Genomic DNA, 26629 nt, shown 5'->3' with positions numbered 1-26629 from the left:
AACAAAAATGGGGATGCCATAAAAAAGCAGAGAGTGAGCTGGCATAGTGGGAAAAGCCTCTATAAGGGCATTCACATGTGAAGCAATTTTTATCACTGAGCTGGAGCGAGGGACAATAACCCCCCCCCCCCCCCGAGTATGTATGTTAATAGCTAGCAGACATTTCCACACCATGAAATGGCAGGTGGGTGCATGAAGGAGTTTAAAGACCTCCCTTATACTACTATAGACCCCATAGGCTTTTAGTTTCTAATATTTTTTTTTTAATGATTAACAGGGTTAGTCATTAAAAAAGGGCAATAAATGTGCCTCGGATAAATTGGGTTTGGCTGCTCTAATTTTGGCTTGCATTACATTTTGTTGTAAATCGCAAAAAATATCCTCCGAAAACAGTCATTATTAATCAACAGTTTTTTGCCAATAAAATTGAAGGCCAGAGTTCGTGTATTTGTGCGTCTGGTATAATCTAGTAAAGTGGTTCAAGGACAAAGGACTAGTATGTGTGCGTAACCCTCGGTGCCATTATTTATCAGTGCTTGGGCAAGGGGTACAGAGTCGATACAGAGAGAGAGAGATAAATTAATATAGAAGAATTTATAATTACCACTATTATTTACAATACCTACCTCCTCCAAGTGGGAGGATCCAGTTTGTTGATTCAAGGAGAATTTTGATTATAATGATGGAATCTAGTTTTTGGTTGTTTTCTTAAGCTATATGACTATGTAACTTTGATTGCTCCCTACGTTTTAGCATTATTTTCTCCTCCTTTATCATTTTTCCTTATTTACCAAATTAAATGCATTTAGTATACACAAATACTGACAAGGCACTTGTAATAAGAACCCCCTGAGTGCAACCCTCCTAGGATATACTTCCCTCGCAGGGCCAATAATAGAAAGGACTATACACAACTCAGGAATTTAATTCAAGGAATATTTATTGGAGACATAAAGTCACAATGTTTTAGCCTTTTGATAAAGACCCTTTTTCAAGAGCTTGTCAGTCAAAATGTTGTGATGATTTTCTATCTACGGTGGACCACATTCCTAAATTGTGCATAATCATTTCTATCATGAGTAAATGTAATGCTAATTTAGAAGTATAAAATAATAAAAAATAAAACATACCATGTCATTGCCACAAACTGCAATAAGCAAAACAGTAATGCAAGTCCTTTAATCTTCCACTGAAAAAAAAGTAAAACAAATATGATACAGGTTTTGCTAAAAAGTTTACACTATTATAATAATATATATGATATATATATATAGAATATCTTCACATTGTATAACAAATAACAATTTGTGTGCCGATTTATTATAAGAGTGTGTGATCCATATATAATACTTCACAATAAAGCAGAAACATTTTCCATTAAATTACCACCTCCCCCTTTTGATATTTAGGAATTCTACTATTCACACCTGATCAAATGTATGCACGGCAAATTATTTATCTCTACTGAAAGTTTTAATGGCAGCTATCCACACATGGAACCTACCCCACTTTTTTGGATGGGTATATTAATATTTTAAAAATAAGTGTGCTACCTTCTTTCAGGTACCTAGATCCTTTTTTGCCTCACTCTATAGAGCTTATTCAGAATTTAATTGGATACACAAACTTCCCTGTCTCTCATTCAAGACATTAACTCTACTAAATATAAAGGCGGCGTGGGCTTCACTGACCCCTACAATTTTTACATTGTAACATTACTCATAAGAGTTTATGAATGGTCCCAAACTTTAAATCAAATGTATTGGCTAATTCTTGAACAATCCTTACCTTGGCAAGATGCATACATTTTTTGCCCAATGGAACAATTCTCACTTTTTGATCCTAGCTACCCTTTGGATTTGGAGACAGCTTAAAACATATAGTCTATCCAATCACTGTTTTTGTCCCCTTCATGGTCTCTATATCCAATTACACACAATACTCTTCTTCTTCCTACCACCTTCCTGTCATTGAAATTCTGTAAACCTATGTCTATGATGATTTATATTCCTAATTTCTCCTATACCAGGTTCTGTTTGCTTCCCTTAGACTCATTATTCTTCACGTTTTCTAGAACATTTCCAATACCAATAATTAAAAAATTTATATTTCCACTGTCATGGTGCACAATCGGTGTGTTCTCGCTGGTGGAGGGGGAGGCTACTCACCTGGTTCTCGGCGCCTCTCCCTCCGAGCCGCGTCTGCTTCATCACCCGGGTCCAGCGGCATTAAGTATCATGCTAATTTATAGTGCCGCCCTCAAAAACGTCAATTATGACGTGTGTTCGTTGTCATGTATTTAACGCATACTCACGTTCTGGGGTCATAGAACCCATTTGGACGAATAAACAGAGTTTTAGGGTTATTTAAACCCAAACCTGTCGTAGTTTCAACTAGTTAATTATCCAAGAGTGCATCCTTGACCCTTTGGCTTTGTCTGTTTATGTTTCTGTCTATATTCCTGACCTCAACTTTTTTAATAACTATTCTTTCTACGTTAGGTCCGGCCATTCTTAGACCCAGTAATATGTTCATCTATATAGCCAATCCACGCAGCCGTGTGGCATGACTTCCTTATATAGAGTGTAGGCACGTCCCGCTTGTTCTTAAAGTGACCACGTCATCATTGTGATCCTAATCTATTTTGAGTCGAAATGATAACGTGGACCAATCAGTGCACAGGTAAGCCTACTTAAGGCTTGCTTTGGCCCATATTATTTGCCCGGCTGTTTTTTCTAAATAGATCCTCACTTTGTGCTCCTAGTGATTCCCTGTGTTTGACCTCGGCTTCGTATTTGACCTTGTGATTTCTTGTATCCTGACCTCGGCTTCGTATTTGACTGGTATTTTCTGGTATTCTGACCTGGCTTTGTCTTGAATTTGTGTATTTCTGTATTCTTGACCTTGATTCTCGCTATATTAATATGTTAAGTCCGGCCACTCTAAGGCTCGGTAATACGCCTTTTGGATCCACCTTTTGTGGGTTTCTGTCACATCCTGTTCCTGGCTGTGGATCATTTCTGGCTTCTGCTATCCAGTACTCTTTTTACAATTCTTGTATAGTTTTTCTGGTTTTCTATTCAATGTCTGGTTTTCTTTATGCTGGGTTTTCTGGGTTCATTCCTTTATTCTATTCCTGGAATTCCCAGAATCTTGGATTCCTCTAAATGTTTGTTTTTTTGTTGCCACACACCCTTTCCTTCGCCATTAATACTTTTTGTTTCAGTCTGTTCCTGCAGGCAGTGGCTTCATTTCCTCTGTTCTTTTCCTTGCATGTAAGTGCTGTGTGTGTTTTATTATTGTACTTTTAGTCATGCATATCTAGGCTGTTAAGACAGCCTAGATATGCATGACTACATGCAGTTTTCTTGCTCCCTGTCACTGTGTTATTCTCCTACCAGTTGGTTCTCATGTAGTATGTGACATAATGCATTATAGGGTGGGCATAACTTGCTTTCCAGGGCTGCTGCTTATTTCCAGTCCAGCCCTGGACCCAGGTTTGGGAACTGGCTACACCGTGGGACTTTGGAAACTCTCAGACCACTTGGCTGCTGCCTGGTTCAGCCTCTTGAATCAGCTTCCAGCCCTCCCAGTTGCCCTCAGCTAGCCCCGCCCTCCTGCCTGAGCCTTGATTAATATGTGTTGGGGAGTAGTCATCCACATCCAATCACAATCAGCCAGAACCAAACACACAATCATGCTCAGCCGATCCAAGCATTACCACACTTTCAGCCAGTACACACATCCCTTGGGTGCAAGCACTATGACCAAAATTCACTGTTACCAATATCATAGTTATAATTTTTTTTATATAAAAAATCCACATTGATGTAATGGATAACCATGAGATCTTTTAAGCAGGATAAAACTGACCCTAGTCCTTGAGACACTAACATAAAATACAAAGAGACAAGTAGAATTGCAACAATCCAAGTCTGGACCAGAAAGAAATTTCTGACTTCAACTTGAATTCCAGGTACAGCTTCTGGAGACCACTGTAATGTACAAATGCACTTCTTCATATCAGTTGTGGTGCAACCCATAACTGATGGACAGAGAAAAAGATAATTATCCATTCTATGATACTGAAAACTCAAATGTACCTTGTGTTTTGGAGTCACCTGGCATATATAATGTACTAAATAAAATGCACACTGGTTTGAAAAAATATACATGTCTGAGGTATACAGTACAAACCATTTGGTAATAATTTTGTTATACATAGATATAGTGGTTCTGTATAACAGGAAAGTACTCATATATAATTGACATGTATGCAAACAGTATCTAAGTATGTAATCAATCAGGTCGTGGAAAACAGAGAATTACAATGAGCAAAAGTTTTTATAGTGTAATTATAATGCCCAGTCCTTGTTTTAAAGGCCGTCTTAAAATTCTTATAAGAAGCCTTAAGATTCAATTTGGTCAGTTTTTTTTTTTTTTTTTTTGTCAATCTTCCTTTTATTGAAGCATATTAGATTGGATACAGAAATAAAGAGAGGGAAATGCAAAAAAAAACGATTTACAGTAAAGGGTACGTACATCGGTAGCTTAAAAATTTACATTTCCTGAGTGATGATGCTTCTTTTTTAATTATGTTAACGTGTCGTGTAACAAAAGCGTGTTGTAGCTAGTATCAGTGTCTAACCTGATAGGCTATAGAAGAGTAACATTTAGGCTATGCAAAACTTAGGCACATAGTAAATAAGTAGTGTGTAAGGCCACAGCAGAAAAAAACACATAAGTAATCCTCATCTTGGCTAAACAGTGAGGGCTTTCATAAAAAATTAAACATGCTTAATGAGAAAACTGACGGCGTAAAAGTGTAGTTGCTGCACATTCTTAAGTGATTATGGTCAGGCTAAAGAAGATATCAACTTGTAAAAGTATAGGTCACCTGCAGTATGGCTGCTCGTTATGTGATACGGTTGTCTAATGCTATATCAGTATAGTGCTCTAGGTGAAATAGCTTAGAAAATAAAATAAACTAAAGCAGAACAGGGGAACACAACATTACAAGCTTAGCTGAGGCCCCTAGGGTCTCTCAAGGCGACGCACTCTGCCCCCTCGGCCCTTCACTCCGCACGAATTTGGTAAGGTATTTAAATCAGGATTGCAGTGGGCTAGTAACATTTATAAGCAGGCTTGTAGTGCCCTAGAAAATAGTACAGGAAATCTGCTAAAATGCTAGGGCACGCTTATGGAGTTGTCGACATGCTTGGCAACATAAAAAAATTAACAATAAAAATTAAGTAAGAGGTCAGGCCTAGGTAGCGAAGTTAAGAAAGGCAAACATGACTCTAGGCTGACATTCTCATGGTATCATAGTAGTTAAGGAGCGTCCAAAGTCCAAAATGAAATATTAACTGAGTCACTATACATAATAAGAAAAGCAGTGTGCAGGGTCTGTACGGCATAGCGGCTGCAGGGTTGTGTAGCAGGCCTGCAAGTCAAGTGCAGTCCGAGCTTCAAACAGTTCAGTTGTTGCCCCGAAAGGGGTGGTTGCCAGCAGGTGGGTGCTTCATACCTGGTGTAGGTAACCCGGCGACGACATATAACAGGAATGCAGGTTTGTTCTCAAGCTTGGGCCGTCCGCCAGTGTCTCCTACTAGTGTATCAGTTCCAGTCCCGAGTCAGCCGACTCCGCACAAGGGCCATGTGGGAGAGACAGTCCCTGCAACTGGGGGAGGCCACAACTCTACTCCGGTTTGTTCGCGTGTGGCAAGAAGCTGTATTGCGGACTGGTGGGTGTTCCGGGATTTCAGAGCATAGGCATGCTGGTCAAAGGTGTTGTGTATGTTGGCCCCCAGGGTCAGGGGATCGCCTCTGGTGGCAATCAGTTGCGGATATGTGGCGGCCGCCTGCCAGCCCCAGGTTTTCGTGAAGGCCTGCACCATTAATCCACCAACTCGGTAACTCTGTGAGGCCGGGTTGATCCTCAGTCGGGAGCCGTGTTGAGCTAGGGTGTTACGCCACCGCCTGCGGTGGCTTGCTCTGCGGCGGTGTGGTCGATGCTTGGGAGGGTAGCTCCTATCGGTCTTCGGCCCGGGAAGGCTTGTGGGGCGGCTTTTGCCAGTTGCCGCTGTAGCCCCTGGCCACTGTCCCCTTTGGGGGTGGTTTGGGAAGTATGCTTGCTTGGTCAACTTCGTCGGTGGGCCATAATTACGTGGGTCGGGGATGTGGAGGGGGTTAACACCCTGTGGGGTCCCCTTCCCCCTCTTACCCGCTTGTGGTTGCACGCTTTTCTGTTCCCCAGTTGCTGTCTTCAAACGTTCTTCTAGTTTCTCCCAGAATCGGGTGAAGTGGTCATCGATGCGTTGTAGCACGCCATCTATTATAGTGTTCCCGTCTAGATTGGGCTGTTGCCTGTTCCTGACGGTAAATGCGTCCGTCATGTTGTGAGGGCTCGCTGGGCGGATAACGACCTTAAATGTAGCCATCAGCAGGCTGTGCGGTAGGTGAGGTGTGTTAATGCGGACCGAGATAACCCCCGTCGGTCCAGTGGGGGGGGGGGAGGTGTTCCCCGAGGTGTCCAGCTGCTGTTAGTGAGTCCGGGGAGCGGCCGTCTCCCCAGGCCTCTTCCACGTGTAGGCCGCAAACTTCTTTTCAGTATCGATTTGGTCGGGAAAGGTACCGTTCGATTCGGCAGCCTCTCCCGGGTCTCGTGGGATAGTTTGCGGTAGGCAAATGTCGTTTTTGGGGCTGGATTACCCCGGATTGTGTCCCCAGATGCAGGAGCCCTAGTCGGGCACGTCTGGTCTGCTACGCGGTTAGGCTCCGCCCCCCCTTGGTCAGTTTTTTATATCTCTTAAGATGATCAAAGAGCTCTGTAATGAGGGAAATATGCTAAGCATTTTGACAGCAATAAACCTTAAGTATCGGGGACAGAGGGCACATTCTCTTTTGGACAAAATGAAAAATGACTACTGCAGGGCATGAGGAAAGGTGTATGAAACCTTTGGTACAGCATGAATATATTAATCAATAATAAGTCTACCAGATCCTACAGTGATCCATCTGCCATTCCTAGTACGTCTCTGCGGCAGTGGCTTTGCAGCAGTTCCAGCCTGGGTTTGTTTACCAGATAATTTACAAATCTCAGACTTCAAAAATACAATTCCCTGCTGCAAGATAGAGAACTGAGGTGAAATGAGGTGAATAATCTAAATCAAACACATTTTTACTTTTTATTTATCCTCCTGAATACCTCAGATTACCTACAGTTTATCTCCAGAATATCTCCAACCACACACTTAGATGAAGCAACCAACCTCTATTAGCCAAGCTAATGACAACAACCCTTATATAACTCCTAAAATCACCACCCACTAGGAATGTTTAACACCTGGGTAGGCCTCTGCTTATTTGCAAACAATAGCTAATTAAACTACCAAGAATTCCTTGCGGAATTTAAATTAACATTTGAACCATTAGGCAGGGAGAATGACGCTTCCACTGCCCTAATGCGTATCAAGCAAGGGAACCGGTCTATCTCTGATTATGCCATAGAATATTGTACCTTGGCTTCTGAGGTAGACTGGACTAATAGCGTACTGATCTCTGCATTTAAAGAAGGATTATCCGAGGCAATTCTTGATGAAATTGCCACCAAAGAACCTTAAGGGGACAGGTCTTAAGTGTGATGGATACGTCCTCTGGTAATAACCAAAATAGATTTATCCTTGACATCACTTCCCTTTGCAACAAGAAAAGCTTTTCATGCAAAGCCCTGATGCAGCAGGAAACTATATTGACATGCATTTTGTAAAAATACACTCACCACCTCTGGCTGTTGAGGCTATTGACGAGAGATCTCTCTCTCAACCTCTAATTACCCGCAAAACCATGCCTCTTAACATTTCTATAGGAGCTTTACACAAGGAAAACATAACATTCCAGATAATGGCTTCTCCTTCTTGTCCCATTATATTAGGATTTCCTTGGATCATTAAGCACAATCCTCATATTGACTGGGCTAAGGGAGAAATACTCCCTTAGCCCAGTGTATACCCCTTTACATACCTGTGGTACGTGCGACGGCGGCACACGTTTTTTTTTGGGTCAGAGGCCACATAAAGCCAATTACGGCTCTAGGAGGGTTATTTAAACCCAAATTACCTTTTGCCTTGTCGTGGTTTCCCTTAGTTGGTTATCCGAGAGTGTGTTCCTGATCGTTTATTTCTGGTTATTGACTTTGGCTTTGTTTTGACTTCCCTGAATGCTGGTATCCTTGACTTTTGGCTTTCTCTCGTTGTGTCTCCTTCTGTGTCCCTGACCTCTGCAAGTATTCTGACTATTCTCTGGAACGTTAAGTCCGGCCAGTCTAAGGCCCGGTAAGACGTTACCTTTAGTCCTAGGTGTGATATAATTCTGCGTGCTGGATCAACTAGTAATCCTGACATTATATGAATAGGGAAGCTGAAACGAAATGTGAGGAGGAACGCAGGATGAAAAAGAAAGCAGATATGCTAGCAGTAGCTATTAGAGGCGTGGGTAGACAAGGAGGAGAGATAGAAAGGAGAGGTGAGAATAGGACTGACAGGCTACCATTAGGCAGAAATCAATGTGTGTATTGCAGAGAGGAAGGACATGGGAATAGTGACTGCAAGTTTTAGTCAAGAGGAGAAAAGGGGACGAGGTTGTTATAGAGGTGGCTATAGAGGAAGAGTAAGTCTTGGAGGGAGTGACAGTAGTAACAGAGGAGAAGTCCAGGAAGGTAGATATTATCCCCCTACTCAGAGACCAAGTAGGGGGGGATGATAGAGACTTTGTGGATGAAGACTTCCATCATAATGTATTTCTTTGTGTGTTTTAGTGTTTTTATTATATATACGGAATGCAAAGGTGATGACATACAAGGCTGTAATGGCTACATTAAGACTACAAAAACAGGCAACCAGATATCCCAAACTCTTATTTGGCACTCGCATTATGAGACTTGGATACTTTTTATATAAACCGAATATTCAAGGATATAATTTATATGTATGTAAACAGGCTGTAGATGTAAGGAAGCAGAAACAGAAGCCAGTTTTACAGTTTTACGCATGCATACGTTTTGTGTGTGGCTATATTGCAAATCAATGCCTAGTCACACACATTCCTCGCAAATATGCAGTGAGAGATCATTCCCAGTCTCACACACTTGCACAAGTACATTATATATGCAGTTGATGTTTGCCGAGCATTGAACGACAAATGGGTGTGGGACATTTTAAGATAATATCTCTTAAAATCTGTCCATTTCATTGCTCCCATTTCTTTGTTTGTTCCTATGAGTACCACCTTCATTCATTTCATAATTTTCATTGCTTTTTTGTAGATGCGCTGCCTTTTCTGGGAAAGGCAGTAAGAAACCTCTGGTGTCTGTCACTCAATGTTTGCAAGACTTACATTTGGGGTCCTCATGCCTTGCGCAATGACACTGTATACCAATTATTCTCTCTACAAAAATGACAGTTTGTTGTGTTTTACTACTATACCAAAGTATTGAGTTCAGCTACATCTTCTAAGTACAACAACACCCCCAATGTATGCTTTTGCCACTATCCTTTGACACTACAGTGCCATATAAGAGACATGTCCATTTTAGTTTTTACAGTTAGAATTTAAATAGATTGATTTGATTGGCCTATGTCTCATTTTGGAGCGTTATAGCAGTTTCACTGTTGAAATTACCACACAAAGGCATACCATTTGTGAAAGTAGACATTCCAGGGTATCTCAGATAGTGTATATTGTGCTTTAGCATGCTACCATTTTTAACGCCAGTTTATGTCAAATGTTGTGATAATTGTTTTTTTCATTCTTTACATACTCATAACAATTGAATTGTCAATTTCTGAAATCCGATATGTGCTACTGTGATAAAGCACCCCAAATTATGCTCAGCAAACTCTTCTGAACAAATCATTACCGCCAGTGTATGCCTTTGGCACTCATTTGTGAGGTTACAGTGCAATATAAGAGACCTAAATGTTTAAGTTTTTACAATAAGAATGTTCATTGATGAATTTAATGGCATTTTGGCAAATGGTAGCAGTTTGACAGATTAAATGACCTTATAAATCCATACCATGCACTAAATTGAATTCAGCTATATCTCATAAATATCGGATGACCCTATTCATATACCAATGTCAAGTTTTTGTGAAAAAGCTGAATTTATAAACTGCACATTGCAATTTTTTAAAAAGAAAAGACAAATTGAAATAGATCTAGGATGCATTTTGGGGCACTTTACCTCCCATATTTAAATTACTCCGCAAATGCATACCATTTGCAAAAGTGAACACCATTGGGGTTTTTAGAAGATATATTTTGAGCTTTATTGAGGTGACCTTTTTAACCCCTTAAGGACCAAACTTCTGGAATAAAAGGGAATCATGACATGTCACACACGTCATGTGTCCTTAAGGGGTTAAACAATTTATTTATAAAGTTTAACCTTAATCCTTATCTCAATCTTAACCCTATAAATAGTGTTAGAATTCCCTCCGCTGAAGTCCGCAAAGGATTTCCCGTTCTGCCTCTAATCATAATCCAAACCTAATCTGAAACCTAATCTGAAAACTAATCCCAATCCTAAAATAAATTCTAAACCCATTTTAAATATAAACCTAATAATTAACAGATTACTAAACCTAATATGTATTCTAAATCTTATCTTATTCCATAATATTATTCCTCATTTAATCCTAATATTAGCAAAGGGAAATTTAAGATAATACAGAGTGGTATGTTGCTGCCATCTACTGGCTATTTTCAGTATAACAGCTTTATATCTTTAACATTGAAAATAGTATGCCCAATACATTGGTATCAGTGCTGGGCAACTAATTAAAATGCCATTGGGGCATGGAGAGAGACCCAATCACAGATCCAAAGAGAGAAACACTCTGGCTGAGTTTGATTTGGTCAGGGTTTGTTCAGATAGCAAACAACCTGCTAACAGAGAATCACTATGGCTGATTGCGATCGCTCAGCTACGGTGCTTTCAATAGGTTTAAATAGCTGTATGGCTCTCTTTGAACACTGCATACTCATCAGTCTATCTGGGGCTACTGAAAATAGCCCGAGCTGGCAGAGGCTCCCAGCTCACACCGCTTTGTAACAATTTGGATTCAATTCAAATGGGGATCCCCATTTAAATCCCTGATGCACCGCTCACTTTGGGCTCTGCACACAGAGCATAGGTTGGTCTATAATGAATGCAGCGGCGAGGCTCATCTTCCTGTCCGCCCGCACCTCCCATGCCTCACCCCATTGTCAGTCCCTGCTTTGGCTTCCTGTAAGATTTAGGGCTCAAAATAAAATTATTGTTCTTGCTTTCAAATCTCTACATAATGCTACTCCCACCTATCTATCCTCCCTAATACACAAATATATCCCGTGTAAGCCCCTACACTCTGTTGTAGACCTGCGTCTATCCTCTGTTCGTACTCTCACCTCTGATGCTCGTATCCAAGACTTCTCTAGGGCTTTCACAAAAGCATATCAATTAAACTGTTAATGGCTCCAAAACCCTGCACTAAATCTTCATTGAATACTATTCTACCAATCTACTTACCTAACCTTTTGTGACACTCTAGCATGTAAGCTCATTGAGTAGGGCCCTCACGCACTCTTTTTCTGTGCGTCAAACTTGTCTGGTTACAATCACATATATGTTAGTCTGCCCATTGTAAAGCGCTACGGAATTTGTTGGCGCTATATAAAAATAATAATAATAATAACTAATTCTGACCCCAGCTGATAGAGGGAGGGACCCTCAGGTATCAAAAGACAAATGGATTTAACCCCTGCCGGTCATTTTACAGCATGACTGTCTGTGCGACTCTGATATTAAAGCCCTGCACTGCATTACTACATAGACAATCATGTGGTTCTTAAAGTGCACTGTCACACACCTCTGCACACATCCACCTCCTCCCCCCCCCCCCCGACAAATTAGTATTTTATAAAGATAGACTGTTTCTGAAATACTCTTACTGACTGTGCTAAAATTTCACAAAAATGAATTCTATGCCTGCCACTTTTAGACACTGGGTAAAGCTACTGCCATCTAGAAGTGTAAATCCCCCAGTTGTCACCCATGACATCTGCAGGGAATTGGGTCTGTCTATGGAGGATCTTGCTGTCTTGCGGGATCCTCTATAGACATTAATGTTGTACTCTTGAACATGTGCGAGAATACAACAGTGATGTTGACTTTTGATGCTGAAGCAGAAGCTAAAAAATATCCCTCGGGAAGAAAATGGCAGCACCTGTGAGGGACAGGTTTAGGTAAGTAAATCTCACCTCCCCCCCCCTGGCCAATGGACCCCCCTGGCCAATGGACCCCCCTGGCCAATGGACCCCCCTGGCCAATGGACCCCCCTATTGGGGATCTATAGGAAATCTGGTGACAGTGATGCTTTAAGTGGTTAAAATAAACAAAAATACTAAATCTCTACAAGGTAGAGATAAAAAAAAAAGTAATAAATGCACAAAGTCTATAATGCGGCCAGTTTTAGTCCTGTTAATGGGAAAAGGTCACCAATTACCAGGCCCTCTCTTCTCCAGTCACTATCTCATTACAGAGGTCGGTGATACACTTCTATAACAGCCACCACCGGTCCGCCTGCGCTTCTCCACTGCTCTTCATTGATTTGTATGCGTAAAACTGTATAGATGGAATTTCCAGCTAAAGTAGTTTTGGCCTCGACAGGTTTCCTTTAAATTCTGCTAGGTAGTGTGTATGCGTAAATTGTTTACTTTATTTTATTACTAAATCTCAATGGACTCTTAATATACATATACAGAAAGGGCATGTAGATGCAAACTGTGCAATGAAACATACTCACCCAAAGAGCAGAACATAAAGTTAGCACCAAACAAACCTGAAAGACAAAAATTTTTAAAACGCAAGCTCTTATTTTTAAGTTACAATTATGATCATACTATAACACTGTATATGCATGTGTAAAAACTATATTTACAATTTTAATTTATTAATGTACATTTTTTACACTCAGTAACTTGTTTTCTGGTCTGCATTCTACATTAAACTATTTTTCCTGACTGCATAGCTGAGTTAAATTGTGACTAATAGTAACAAACATGTATTTCTGACCCTATACTGTTAAAAAAAAAACCATTAAGCACCTCTGTCCCTCCTCCCCCCCCCCTTAACCCCTCTAAATATAGTACAATCTTACTTTTATTCCAGTCTGCAGCTGGTGGCTCTGTCCCTAATCTGCCTGCTTGTCTGACCTCATTAGACCTCATTTTTTATTTTTTTTTATCCCTAGCCACTACATGACAGAACTATTATGTCATGGTAATTCCTATACTTAAGGACCCATGATGGAATAATCCAGTCATGTAGATGTTTACCAGTGGCAATTATTTGTCTGATGGTCCTGGGAGACCAAGATACCTTTTAATAATTAGAGTACCCCTCTCAAAGTGAGAAATGAACACAACCCTATAAAATGCCCTGCTGCCTGCATTCAGCCATGGGCCATTTTTTATTTAAAATATTTGAATTTTTCATATAACCATAACAAAAATTACCGGACAAGACATACAAAGTAGGTAGAAGAAAAAAAATATAAGGTATAACAATATGTTGAACAGCAATGTTTCAACCCTAAATGTGGTCTTTGTCAAGCTTGACAACTGCCTACAACAGGTCATGGGCATCTGGCTAGGATAGGTCATGTACCATTAATGACAACACATTTAATCCGCTCAAACAGCAACATTTCCATGGAGTTCTTCGATATGAAGTTTGGAAAATTTAAAATAGATTTGGCAAGTTTGTAATTTGGTCCTATACTTAAAAAAATTTGTCAAAAATATACATGTAGGATATTTGTTTTACTACAGTAGCACACATTGAGTGAATTCTAAAAGGCAAGTAAAAAACAAAAAGCACAAAACATACCACAAACTCTGGAAAAAAATTGGAAAAAATGGTTCCATAAAGCACAAAATGGCTTCTACTTTTGCAAAATTTATATAATAATTTGAATGATTGAGATGCTAGAATAAAGTACAGTATTATGACATTAAGCGTACACATGTAAAGCCTTTAGGACATCATGTATTATCAACAAAAATATTAAATATATCGAAAAAGTCATTTAAAAACATGTTTGTCATCATAATTTGTACAAATCTAGGGTAGCTACAGAATAACACTTGAAAATCATTTATTTCTGAAATTGAAAACCTAAATTTTCATCTATTTTAGTATTTATAGGTCGCACATTAGAAGGAGCACATCGAAGCAGTATGGTCACGCCGAACCTACTTTTTTTCCTCTTTCAGAAACGGTTCTTCTTTTCTTTATTACTGAGTTCTCTTTAAAACATATAATGGCAATCCCACAAGTATTAGATAGCTATCTGCTAAAGAGCTATTACTTTGCTGCAGAAGGTTTTAAGATTGGGGACCTGGTGTCACAGGTGGTGGTACGGAAACCGGGACCCCTGAGTGCCTGATGAGAAGTTGGGAGTCTTCAGTGTGGAAGTGGATTATCAGGGCCTGGTGCAGGGTAACCACATGCCCCCTGGTGTTGAGCACCTGCGTTTGTGCGGCCACATACCAGGTCCCTGATGTAGCTACTGTGGATCCCAAGAGCTAGGAGCTAGATGATATCCCAGGAACTGGATAGGGAGCCTCTGCAGCAAGCATGTATCCAGTACAGAAACGAGGCAAGACTAGAACACGCACCAAACAAGAAAACAAGATAAAACTAGTAGAACCCAGAACCAGAGAAGGATAGGAAGCTAAACCCAGAACATGTACACAATACACAAGGGAAACATTAACATAACATGGGCAGGACAAGACAGGACTGTACATGGACTGGGAATAAAAATAAAGCAAGACAAGATGAGACAAAACAAAGTACTATATATGAAAACCATGGGGAAAGGAACGGGTGTGGCAACATAAAACAAGCATTTAAATTAATCCAAGAGACTGGGAATTCCAGGGACGGAATACAGGAATGAATCCAGAACCCAGCATAAAGAAAACCAGACACAGAATAGAAAACCCAAGGAAAACTAAAGAAGAATTGTAAAAAGAGTACTGGATACCAGAAGCCAAGGCCAGACATCTCCGCAGAACATGGGATGATGTGACACCTGGGCACTTAAATGGTAGATGAAATTGAATGTAGAAAAAAAGTTATGCACTTTGGGGTAAAAAATGCACAAGCATCTTACACCCAAATTGGTAGTGAATAAGAGATAACACAAGAAGGATTTGAAATTTGTCATAGACAATGCACTAGGCAATAATATGCAATGTAAATCAGCAGTTGCTAAGACCAGTAAAGTATTGTCATGTACGAAAAGGGCCATTCACAGGGTGAAATAAGGAAAATGTAATACATACTTACCTGTAATATTTTCCTGGCTATTTATCATGGCAGCATCACTTATGGGTAACTCCACCCCAGACCAGATTAGGAACTGACCAATAAAAAAGAGAGACTGTATGTATAAAGGGTCCCTTCCTCCTTCTATACAACAGTCGAGTTCTAATGAAAGCAAAGAATAAAAAAAGAAAAAAGGTTGGAAGATTGATGCTGCTATGATAAATATCCAGGAAACAAAAATTACAGGTAATTATTCCTGGCTAACCATGGCAGCATCACTTATCGGTAATACCCAAGCTGTAAATCTAAGGAAAGGAAAACAACATTAAGGATGAAATGACACCTAGTTTGATGCAAAACCAAAATAGAATGTATTTTTTTATTATGAGTGTTAAGTGAAGATAAGACTCCCTTGCCAAAGGAGGCAGATGAAGCGGGCGACAAATCCAGCTTGTAGTGTTTGATGAAGGTTGTAGGTTAAGACCAGGTGGCTGTTTTCCATATGTCTCCCAAAGACACCTCTGCCCAAGTAGCCCATGAAGTAGCCAAAGATCTGGTGGAATGAGCCCTGATTTTATCTGGAGGTGCAAGGTGTCTTAAAGTTGATAAAGATGCTGCTACTCCTTTGCGAGTGCCTAAAGGAAGACAGTTTATTGGATTTCCTGAACTCTGATTTGACTGATAAATACTTTATAATACATTCACTGAAATCCAATTCACGAAGCTTGATCTCTTCTAGGCTAAGAGGATTGGAAGAAGTATGGGAGAACAACTTCTTGAAGAAGATGATAGTTTGGTAATACTTTCGGAAAAAAAGTCTTCAACACCATTTTATCATGAAATATGAGGGTATGTGCAGTAGAAAAGGCTTGTAATTCTGAGACACATTTTGCAGTTGAGTTGGCAACTAGGAATCTGGTCTATACTTTTTATTGTATAGAGATGTCTGTGATAGGGGCATATGGAAGTTTGCTTCATTTATTTAAAACCATGGCTAAACTCCAAGGTGGATCGAACTTCTAGATGGTGGATGTATATTTATGGCAGATTTGACGAAGCAAGATATAAGGAGATTAGAGGCCCATGAGATATTATAAAGGGCTGAGAGTGCTGAGGAGTGGACTTTTTTTGTCTAGTCCTGCTTGAAAGAACTCAGATACCTGAAGGTGAGAAGGATGCTGAAAATTGAAGGCTTTCTCTCTTGTCCAATTTTTAAAGGTGTCCCATAAACGGTTATAGCAAGAGGAGGTGGTTTTCTTGCTCTATAACTGATTTTAAGAGACCTTGATTTTTTAGTATCCTCCTTTTACAAGCACGCCCCCAAGTTCCAGATGGCAGTATGGGATGGGTGGCTAGGCCTTGAATTAGACAACCTGATATGGGAGATAGTCTCCAACGTTTTTGCAGAAGAAGTGAATACCACAGTCTTCTGAGCCAAATGAGAATAATAGTTATAATTTTCTTCCCTTCTTTCAAGATTCTTCAGAACTCTCATGATTAAGAGTAGGGGAGGTGGGGGGGGGGGGGGGGGGGAGGTAAACATATCCCAGATCATATTGGCTTGTGGGTCTGGTGTTAGGGAGAAGAAATTTAAAACTTGAGTGTTCTTCCTGTGGCCATGAGGTCGATCTGAGGCATGTCCCACTTTTCCCATCAGGATCTCACTCTCGGGTTCAGACTCCATTCTTCCAAGAGAATGTAGATTTTGCTGAGGTAATCTGCTAAGAGATTCTCTGAACCCATAAGGTTCCCAGAGGAGTCAATTCTTTGAGGAGTTGGTTGCTTCTTAACGGTTTATGTAAATGGCTAATGCTCTGTTGTCTGTTCTTATAAAGAGCCATAGACTTGTGATGACATGGTTGAGTTTCCTGATGGCTTTTTTACAATGACTCTGAGTTCTCAGAGATTTGAGAGAAGAGTTCTTTCTGATGTCTTCCAAATACCTTGTGTCTAGGTCAACCCTATGTGTGCTCCCCATCCTAAAAGACTGACATATGTTGTTACAGTTTGCAATGGAGGATCTTCTAATGGAAACCCTTGTAGGAGAAGAACCCTTGTTCTTCTCTTGTAGCCACCATCTTAACCGATTCTTTACAAGAAGAGGAATATGAATGAGTTGATCCTAATTGTTATCTTTGTAGTTGAATTGTTTTGGGAAATTCAACTGAATTCTTCTGGAGTTCCATTGGGCCAAGGGAACTAATCCTATTGTAGAATTTAGAGACCCTCAAGACTGTGTATTTTCTTACTGAAACAAATGTCTTCTGGAGAAGAAGCAGAGTTTTTGGTTTCTGATTTTGAGACTCCTTTCTTGGGAGATGTTGATTTGTCCTGTAAATGTGTGTAATGTTTGCACCCAGAAACATGGTCTGTATGAGCTCTGTATCAGCCATGTTCATGGAGACATAGCAAGGTTAGATTGGTATGGGCAATTCCTGTCCGTAGTGATGGAGTGACAATCAGAATATTGTCCAAGTAATCCCTAGGTTCCTGGGAATAGCTAAAGGTAAAATTGTATTTTTTAAGAAGGTCCTGGGTGCTAGACTTAGGCCACAGGGGAAACCTCTGAACTAGAAATGTCTTCCAAACATATAAAAATCATAGAAACCTGTACGGGTGATAGTGATAGTATGCATCCTTTAAGTATTTTGAGGATAGCCAGTCTCCTGGATTGATGCAGGGGATAACTGTGAAAATGCAGTCTCCATTTTTCCATTAGGTTTTTGGCACTAGAAACACTATGGAATAAAGTCTCTTAAATGTATTGAATAAAGGAACATAAACATACATGAAAAAGTAGTTTTGAAATACAGTTTCTCATTTTAGAATTGAGGATTTTCTGAATGACTGTATAGTTGTATAGAATGTTTTGAATTCCAGTCAGTATCCCTTGCTTAAGATGGATAAGACTCCGTCTTGGCCTAGACTGAATTAAAATGTAGTCTTGCCCCTATGAGATCTGACTGGGCCTGCACACCGTCAGAAATTTTTTGATGAGGTTCAGGATCCTCTTTCTCGAGTCGACTTCACGATAGAGGAGGATGACTAGATATTTCTCCAAGAAGAATTTCTAGTGTATGTCTTTTCAGGTCAGTAGCATCTGTTCTCCCGTTTGTGAAACCTTTTATCTCTCCATGTGGATGAATTTGAAGATAATTTCTCTTGGGGTAAGAAGATTTTCTCGCTGCCAGCTGCTTTCTGGATTTGATTATGCAGTAACTTGCCAAAAAGTAGGTTTTCTTGGAATGATAAAGAGCACAGAGATGATTTTGACAAATAATCTGCTCCCCATGAATGGAGCCATAAGTTCCTTCTTAAAACTACTGAGAGAGCCAAGTCTTTAGCAATCATTTTAGTGATGTTGTACAAAGCTTCTGGGCTCAATTCTGTGGCCATTTTGAGTTTCCTGAGGTTTTCAATAAGGTGTCTTAATCAATAAGGCGATTAAGGCTATGGCTGGATGTAAGGCAGAATCTAGGGCTAAATAAGACTTAATTATGTTGGCATACAATCGTTCTGGGGTCTCTTAGGTATGCCATGGAATCAATAGGTCAATTTGGTAGTTAACTTGGCTATTTCTATTACTGCATTATCTATTTTAGGGACCATTCATCTTGGTTAATTCCTTTAATTAACCAAGATGAATTAATTAACCAAATCTGATTCTAGATTTGTTTCTGATTTTTCCTCTGGAATTTTAGTGTATGTTATAAAAGATATTCATTTTTCTACTGATCTACTTAGAAGAGTGTTCCATATCTTCTTCTTGATGCTCTAGTATGTCTCCCAAGTAGTCTGGTTTGGATTCCAAAGAAGAGGAAGAGATGTCCATTTTATAATAATAACAACTAGTATTTAGATAGTGCCTTTCTCCCAGTTTTACTTACAGTGCTTATTTGCGCACGCGGTCGTAATTACTCAATTGATGGTACTCATTTATTGACCTTGAAAGGATGAAGGGCTGAACTGACCCTGCCAGGATTTGAGCCTGTGACCTTGTGGTTTGGAACAGGCTCTGAAGTCAGGGAATTTACCAACTGGGCTATCTCACTGGCTTATTTCGTCAAAATGAGACCCCAAACGATTTGTGCCATTTTTCCCCAATGAAGCATGAATACATGTGATACAAAACTGAACAAGGAATAGAGCAGCGCTAAACAAACAAACAAAAAGAACACTCGGATGAGAGGCAGCACACCTGATAATAGGGGAATCCTCCAACCCCCAAGAAAACTAGAACAAGTCAAACAACAATATACAGGTGGCGCCAAGAAAAATACTCCAAACACAATAGTATATAATAATAAGAACAATAAAAGCAATAAGAGCAATAAAAAAAAAACACAGGATATAAAAGGAATCCACAAGTCCTAGTATGGGACTTGGTAGCTTCACTTAATAGCAGTATATGGAAAGGAAGCAAAAACAGAGGCAAACCAATAGTGCAATATGGTAGTACAAGGTAGGGCAAACAACACTTAGATAAGATGTCAGCTCACATATGATAGAGCTATTACAGACTCTAGGTAAAACAGCATGCAGTGGTATACAACCCCCACTTGCAGGATATCCCTCTGGTTTTGGTACACTGTAGAATGATGGTAAATCACAACTGGATAACGATGAGGTAGATCATATGAAATGACAAAAAAGCAGCCAATAGTGCTCTTTATACAGATAGGCAAGTATCAATAAGGTAAATAAAAATATACTTACAATAGAGTGAGCAGACTAACCACTCTATGGTTAAAGCCTGGGTGGTATAATCCCCACCAAGGATTTCTTTGGTTGGTTGTCAACAGTAGGTAATGGGTCCAGATGTCAGGTAAAAGTATAAAAAAATAATAATAAGTTCTAAAAATATATGGCTAACAGGCAGGTAGTGAGGTAACCAAAATACTTTATTTAACAACAGCATAAAAACCACAACGCGTTTCTCCCCTTAGAGCTTTCATAAGTGGTAAAAACAAATACCTGACATAACTGGGTTTATATAGGCTTTAAAACACTTAATTTTGGCACCAAAATGACGTCATTAATCACATGACCACAAATGCATGGCTATGGTTAATAAAGAATGGTTAATAATAAACTGTAACTTTATTAGGTCTATCCAATAGATTGTGTGTGGCAGTGTAGTCTGTATAACTAGATTTTAAAAACGAGGGTTGAAGAATGAATATGAGACAGAAATCTCGGCATAGGCACTATGCATTATTTATTTATTTTGTAAAATATTTTACCAGGAAGGATACATTGAGATTTCTCTCATTTTCAAGTATGTCCTGGGTCCACAAATCATTGCATTGATTCAATAGGGTACAATAAAATACAAAAACAATATTAACACGCAATATATACAAAATGTAACATAGAACAGGTAGGAAATATATAATCAACCATGACCGGTGCATTCTGTTTTGAGATATGTAGAGAGGAATCTCTTAACGGACTTTAGACTTGGGTAAGATTTTAAAGTGTGCGGGAGGTCGTTCCATAATTGCGCTGCTCTGTAGGAAAAGGAGGATCGAGCTGTTTTCTTTTTGTATTGAGGTAGACTAAATAAAGTGCTGGTACTGGATTGGAGGTTATAGGAAGTGGGAACAGCTGGGGATGGCATTCTGCTCAGGTAGGGTGGAAGCTTCCCAGAATAGCTCTTAAACACAAGGCTGGAAATATGAAGGGTGTGTCTGGATTCCAGCAACAGCCAGTTTAGTTCTTTTAGCATGTCACAATGGTGGGTCCTGTAATTACATTGTAGCGCAAATCGGCAGAACGAGTTATACGATGTATTATGTTTATAAGGTGGGTTTGCGGTGCAGGTGCATATACTACATCCGCATAGTCAATGATTGGTATCAGCATAGTACAGGGCACCTAGTTTTGGATAAAGTTTAGATGCAAGTTTTTCTTTGTGGGGGCCAAAAGATAGACTGGGATCTAACAACATACCCAACTATTTGAAAGAGTGGACTGCGGGCAGTGTGTGATTTGATTTTGTTTTGATGCATAGATGGAAATTTTGTAATTTCTGTAATTTTTTTACGGTTCCAAAGATCATTGTGACAGTTTTGTCAGTGTTTAGGAAGAGTTTGTTTTTTTGCAATCCACTTTTCTACTCTGTGAACTGGTCTTGGAGCACAGCCTGAAGCTGTCGTAGATTGGATTTGCTTGCATAGATTACTGTGTTGTCTGCGTACATGTGTACATTTGAGGTTTTGCAGACATTAGGCAGATCATTTATAAATAATGTGAATAGGAGGGGGCCGCGAATGGAATCTTGGCGAGCACCACAAGTGACTTGGAGAGGGAGGGAGTCGCTGTCAGAAATGGACACATATTGTGATGGATCTGATACATATGATCGAAACCAGGTTAGCGGACGATCCCCAATACCTGAGTTTTTTAGTTTGTGCAGTAGAATGTCGTGGTCTACTGTGTCAAAGGCCTTTACAAAATCAAGGAAAATAGCTCCAGTTAGGTCTCCTTGTTCCATGCCAGTTGGGATGTCATTGCAAACTTTTAAGAGGGCAGTTGTAGTGGAGTGATTCGGGCGAAAACCTGATTGATCAGGGGTCAGAGAGTAAGATTGTTGGTAATACTTACATAGTTGCGTATGGACAAATTTTTCTAAGATTTTTTACATTACTGGGAGCAATGATATTGGGTGAAAGTTGGAAACCAAAGTGATGTCACCGCTTTTATGGATAGGCACTACTCTCGCAGTCTTCCAAAGTTTTGGTATGTATCCAGACATCAAGGATTCGTTAATTAGGGTTGTGACAGGTTTAGCGATTGCTGGCACACTGAGCTTCAACAGCATTGCTGGGATTTGATCAGGTCCAGATTGGTTTTTCATTTTTAGATTATTAAGGTGTTAAACTTGCTACTTATGTTTTCCCCTTCCAATATGGCTGCCATATGGGACAATAATACCATGCAATCTTTATTCCTTATAGGTTAAGCCCCTTCCTATAAGACCAGCATTCTCCCTCACTCTGCAGCTGATTGGAGCATCATTCTCTTACATCCCATGCAAGCTATAATCCCCAAATCTTATGTTGTGATCAGTCATATTTTAAACTATATGTCCCATAATGCATAGTGCCTATGCTGAGATTTCTATGTCATATTGTTCATTCCTAAACACTCATTTTTAAAATCTAATTATACAGGCTACACTGCGACACACAATATATTGCTTAGACCTAATAAAGTTACAATTTAAAAAAAAATCTTTATTAGCTATAGCCATGCAATTGTGGCCATGTGATTAATGATGTCATTTTGGAGCCAAAATTAAGTGTTTTAAAGCCTATATAAACCCAGTTTTGTTAGATATTTGTTTTTCCCACATGAGAAAGCTCTAAGGGGAGAAATGGGTTGTGGTGTTTATGCTTTTGTTTAATAAAGTATTTTGGCTACCTCACTACCTGCCTGTTAGCAATATATTTTTTAGAACTTATTGTTATTTATTTTTATACTTTTACTTGACATCTGGACCCATTACCTACTGTTGACAACCAACCAAGGAAATCCTTGGTGGGGATTATTCCACCTAGGCTTGAACCATAGAGCGGTTATTCTGCTCACTCTATTGTAAGTATATTTTTATTTACCTTATTGATACTTGCCTATCTATATAGAGAGCACTATTGGCTGCTTTTTTGTCATTTCATCATTATCCAGTTGTGATTTACCATTTACCATTGATTTACCATCATTCTACTGTGTACCAAAGTCAGATGGATATCCTGCAAGTGGGGATTGTACACCACTGCATGCTGTTTTACCTAGAGCTGTTATAGCTCTACCATATGTGAGTTGACATCTTATCTAAGTGTCGTTTGTCCTACCACGTGCAACCATATTGCACTATTGGTTTGCCTCTGTTTTTGCTTCCTTTTCATATACTGCAATTAAGCAAAGCTACCAAGAAAGTCCCATACCAGGACTAGAAGATCTATTGCCACTTTTGAGACTGAGCCATACCATTTGGTATTTTTTATTCTTTCAAGTTTTATTGTGGACTCTTTTTATATCCTGTGTTTTTTTATTGCTCTCATTATTTATTTATTTTTTTTGACAATCTTTATTTTCCAAATTCAAACGTGTACATTACATGTGAACAAGATGAGCTGTAGGGCACACCAATCATCATAGACACAAAAGAAAAACTCCGGTGTGTGGCATAGGAATTTACATCATAGCATAGTTATAGCAAAAATGAGCCCCAAACAGAGCCCTCCAGATAAAACATAGTAAGCAACTGGTTAACAAGCTTGTTAGTACATCTGCAAGGAGCCACGGTAACCTGCTTGTGGTCCGGAGTACGCAATGGTAGACAGATGTGGGTGACTTCGAATCATTGGTGCGTGCAGAGGTAAATCAAGAGTGGGGTGTAAAATACAAATAGGGTCTAGGGCGGGAAGATGCCAGCGTTAGGGAGTTTCTGTTAGGGCTAATAACTTACAACAATACAATCAGGTAAGTATCACATGTGGGGCAACTTAGCTAAGTCGTAATATGAGTCGTGATCCCCTTTTACATGAGCGTAGACTGCGACAATCAGCAAACGGGGTATGGGGTACAAAATGAAGGGATAGAGGTATGCACCTGTTTCGCGACACCTGGTCGAGAAATGGCTACGGGGTAGTCTGGCGGGTATGGGTAGGGGTCGTCCGTCACAGCGGTCTAGGGATCTGGGTAAGTCAGAGTCCGTCAGGCCGGTCAGCTAACGTGAGTGGGGCAGTATAGTCCAAGATGTGAGGGGTCGGCGACTCTGTGTCCGAGGTCTGGTTATGAATGACAGGTGTCCAGGGTAGGGCAAGGTCTGGGCGGTATATGGCCAGTATTTCAATGTAGGTGTCATTATTATATACTATTGTGTTTGGAATATTTTTCTTGGCGCTACCTATATATTGTTGTTTGACATAAATACATGTGATGTTCGCAGTACAACATACTGGGAATGCTGCATCATGATGTTACAATCGAGGGCTCAAATTTAGTGAATGGGCACAGAAGAAAAAAAAGGTAATACTTACCCATTAGGGACAGAAGTAATACCGAATGTCTCAATTCGATCTGCATTCGTCTAGACTTTCCAAATAAAGTTTTTTAGCTAACCGGCATAGGACCTGAACTGTAAAAATGTGAAGAACCAATTTGATAATTCCCTGAAAATGTATCTAACGAGTAGAAGGTTATTCCAAACAACACCTCAGAGGGTCATTAAGGGGGCTTTTATCAAGGCTTTTATTGAGCAAATGCCAATCTTCAGCAAAGGGTAATGAGAATTTCTTCATGATTAAATTGCTAATATTTATACCTGACCCAGTTAGTCCTGATCATGCAGGCTGTTTACTGGGTCCTTCAGGCACACAGAGGCTAAACTATAACTGGTAGACCCATGGTACACATAGGAAGGTGGCATTAAAAATAAAAATAAAAATATGAAAATATCCTATCCATATCTCTGGGGACAAGAAACACGCTCTTTTTTATGGTCAGTTCCTGTCTGATCTAGCCTTGAGGCAGAGCTACCCATAAGTGATTCCTGCTATTATTAGCCATAAAATATAATCATGCCTCTTTAAATCAATGGTAAGACCACACCTTGAATATGCAGTTTTGGGCACCTGTTCTAAAGAAGGATATTAGGGTGCTAGAAAAAGTACACCAAAGGGCTACAAAATCATAAAATAACAAAAAGTTCTTTAGTTATAAAGAACATTTAACCAATTTTAATCTGTTCAGTTTAACCCCTTAAGGACCAAACTTCTGGAATAAAAGGGAATCATGACATGTCACACACGTCATGTGTCCTTAAGGGGTTAAGGCAATGGCACCTCAGAGTGGATGATAGCATTATACAAATATATTCAGGGCCAATACACACCATTATCTGGAAATCTATTCATAAGCAAACGTATACATAGGAGACAAGGATGCATCTAGACTGGAAGAAAGGAGATTTAGTCTAAGGCAATGGAAAGGTTTTGTTTTTATAGTAAGAACAACAAGAATGTGGAATTCTCTGCCTGAAAAGGTGTTTTTTTTTTCAGAGTATGTACATATGTTTAAACAGCAACTAGATGAATACTTGAAAAACCATAATATACAGGGATATACTAATTTATATGTGGGATAACAGCTCCTTGATCCAAGGAGAGATCGGACTGCCATTCTGGAATGGCAATTTGGGGAATATGACAGACACCAATGTTAATCTGTTCAGTTTAAAGCAATGGCACCTCAGAGTATGTCTGTCATGGAATATGTGTGTGTCTGTCTGTCATGGTGTGTATGCGTGTCTGTCTGTCTGTCATGGTGTGTATGTGTGTCTGCAATGGTGTGTATGTGTGTCTGTCAGCAATGGTGTGTATGTGTGTCTGTCTGCAATGGTGTGTATGTGTGTCTGTCTGTCATGGTGTGTGTGTGTGTGTGTGTGTCTGTCTGTGTCATGGATGGATTTTTTTTATATATATATATATATATATATATATATATATATATATATATATATATATATATATACACACACACACACACACACTGAACAAAATTATAAATGCAACACTTAAGTTTTTGCCTCCATTTTTCATGAGCTGAACTCAAAGACTTTTTCTATGTACACAAAATGCCTATTTCTCTCAAATATTGTTCACAAATCTGTCTATATCTGTATTATTGAGCACTTCTCATTTGCCTAGATAATCCATCCACCTCACAGGTGTGGCATATCAAGATGCAGATTAGACAGCATTAATTTTGCACAGGTGTGCCTTAGGATGGCCACAATAAAAGGTCACTCTTGAGAAAAGTCCAGGAGGACTGAAACGTTGATGTTTATTTGTGCTAAATAAAAGCATTTCTACTTTACTACTACAGTCTCCAGAGTGTACTCATCTTCTTTCCTATACTATGGCTGGAGTTGGCACCGGAGCATCATTAAAGACCGGGAACTAGAGTGCTGGGATTGTGAAGAAAAAATAAAATGATCTGTCTGTCATGATGTCTTTGTGTCAAGATGTGTGTTTAGGTGACCAAACCCCTTCCGTTTGCAAGGGAATGGTGTTTTTTCCCCATGCAGAGCTGGTCTCCTATCAACTGGCCCTGCCTCTATGGCTGAGATTATCAAGCTTGATGATCTCAGCCAATCCAATGTTTTCCCATAGGATTGGCTGCAAAACGCTGCACCAATCAGCATCTCCTCATAGAGATGCATTGAATCAATGATTCTCTATGGAG

The 26629-nt window shown here is 39.6% G+C and overlaps 1 protein-coding gene across 1 annotated transcript in view; it reads right to left on the bottom strand.

Moving 5' to 3' along the window:
• LOC134590896 (vesicle transport protein SFT2B-like) overlaps positions 1-26629 on the bottom strand; it is a 147545-nt gene that overhangs the window by 45138 nt on the left and 75778 nt on the right. The window contains exons 5-6 of the mRNA XM_063444434.1: positions 12846-12881; positions 1131-1189 (exon numbers count right to left, since the gene is read on the bottom strand). Coding sequence (XP_063300504.1) covers positions 1131-1189; positions 12846-12881 — 95 coding nt within the window. The remainder of the gene's footprint in view (positions 1-1130; positions 1190-12845; positions 12882-26629) is intronic.

The sequence above is a fragment of the Pelobates fuscus genome, chromosome 1 (genome assembly GCF_036172605.1).
Source record: "Pelobates fuscus isolate aPelFus1 chromosome 1, aPelFus1.pri, whole genome shotgun sequence".
NCBI classification, from domain to species: Eukaryota; Metazoa; Chordata; class Amphibia; order Anura; family Pelobatidae; genus Pelobates; species Pelobates fuscus.
Note: the sequence above shows the minus strand (reverse complement) of the source record. Positions and strands in the feature narration are given on the sequence as shown.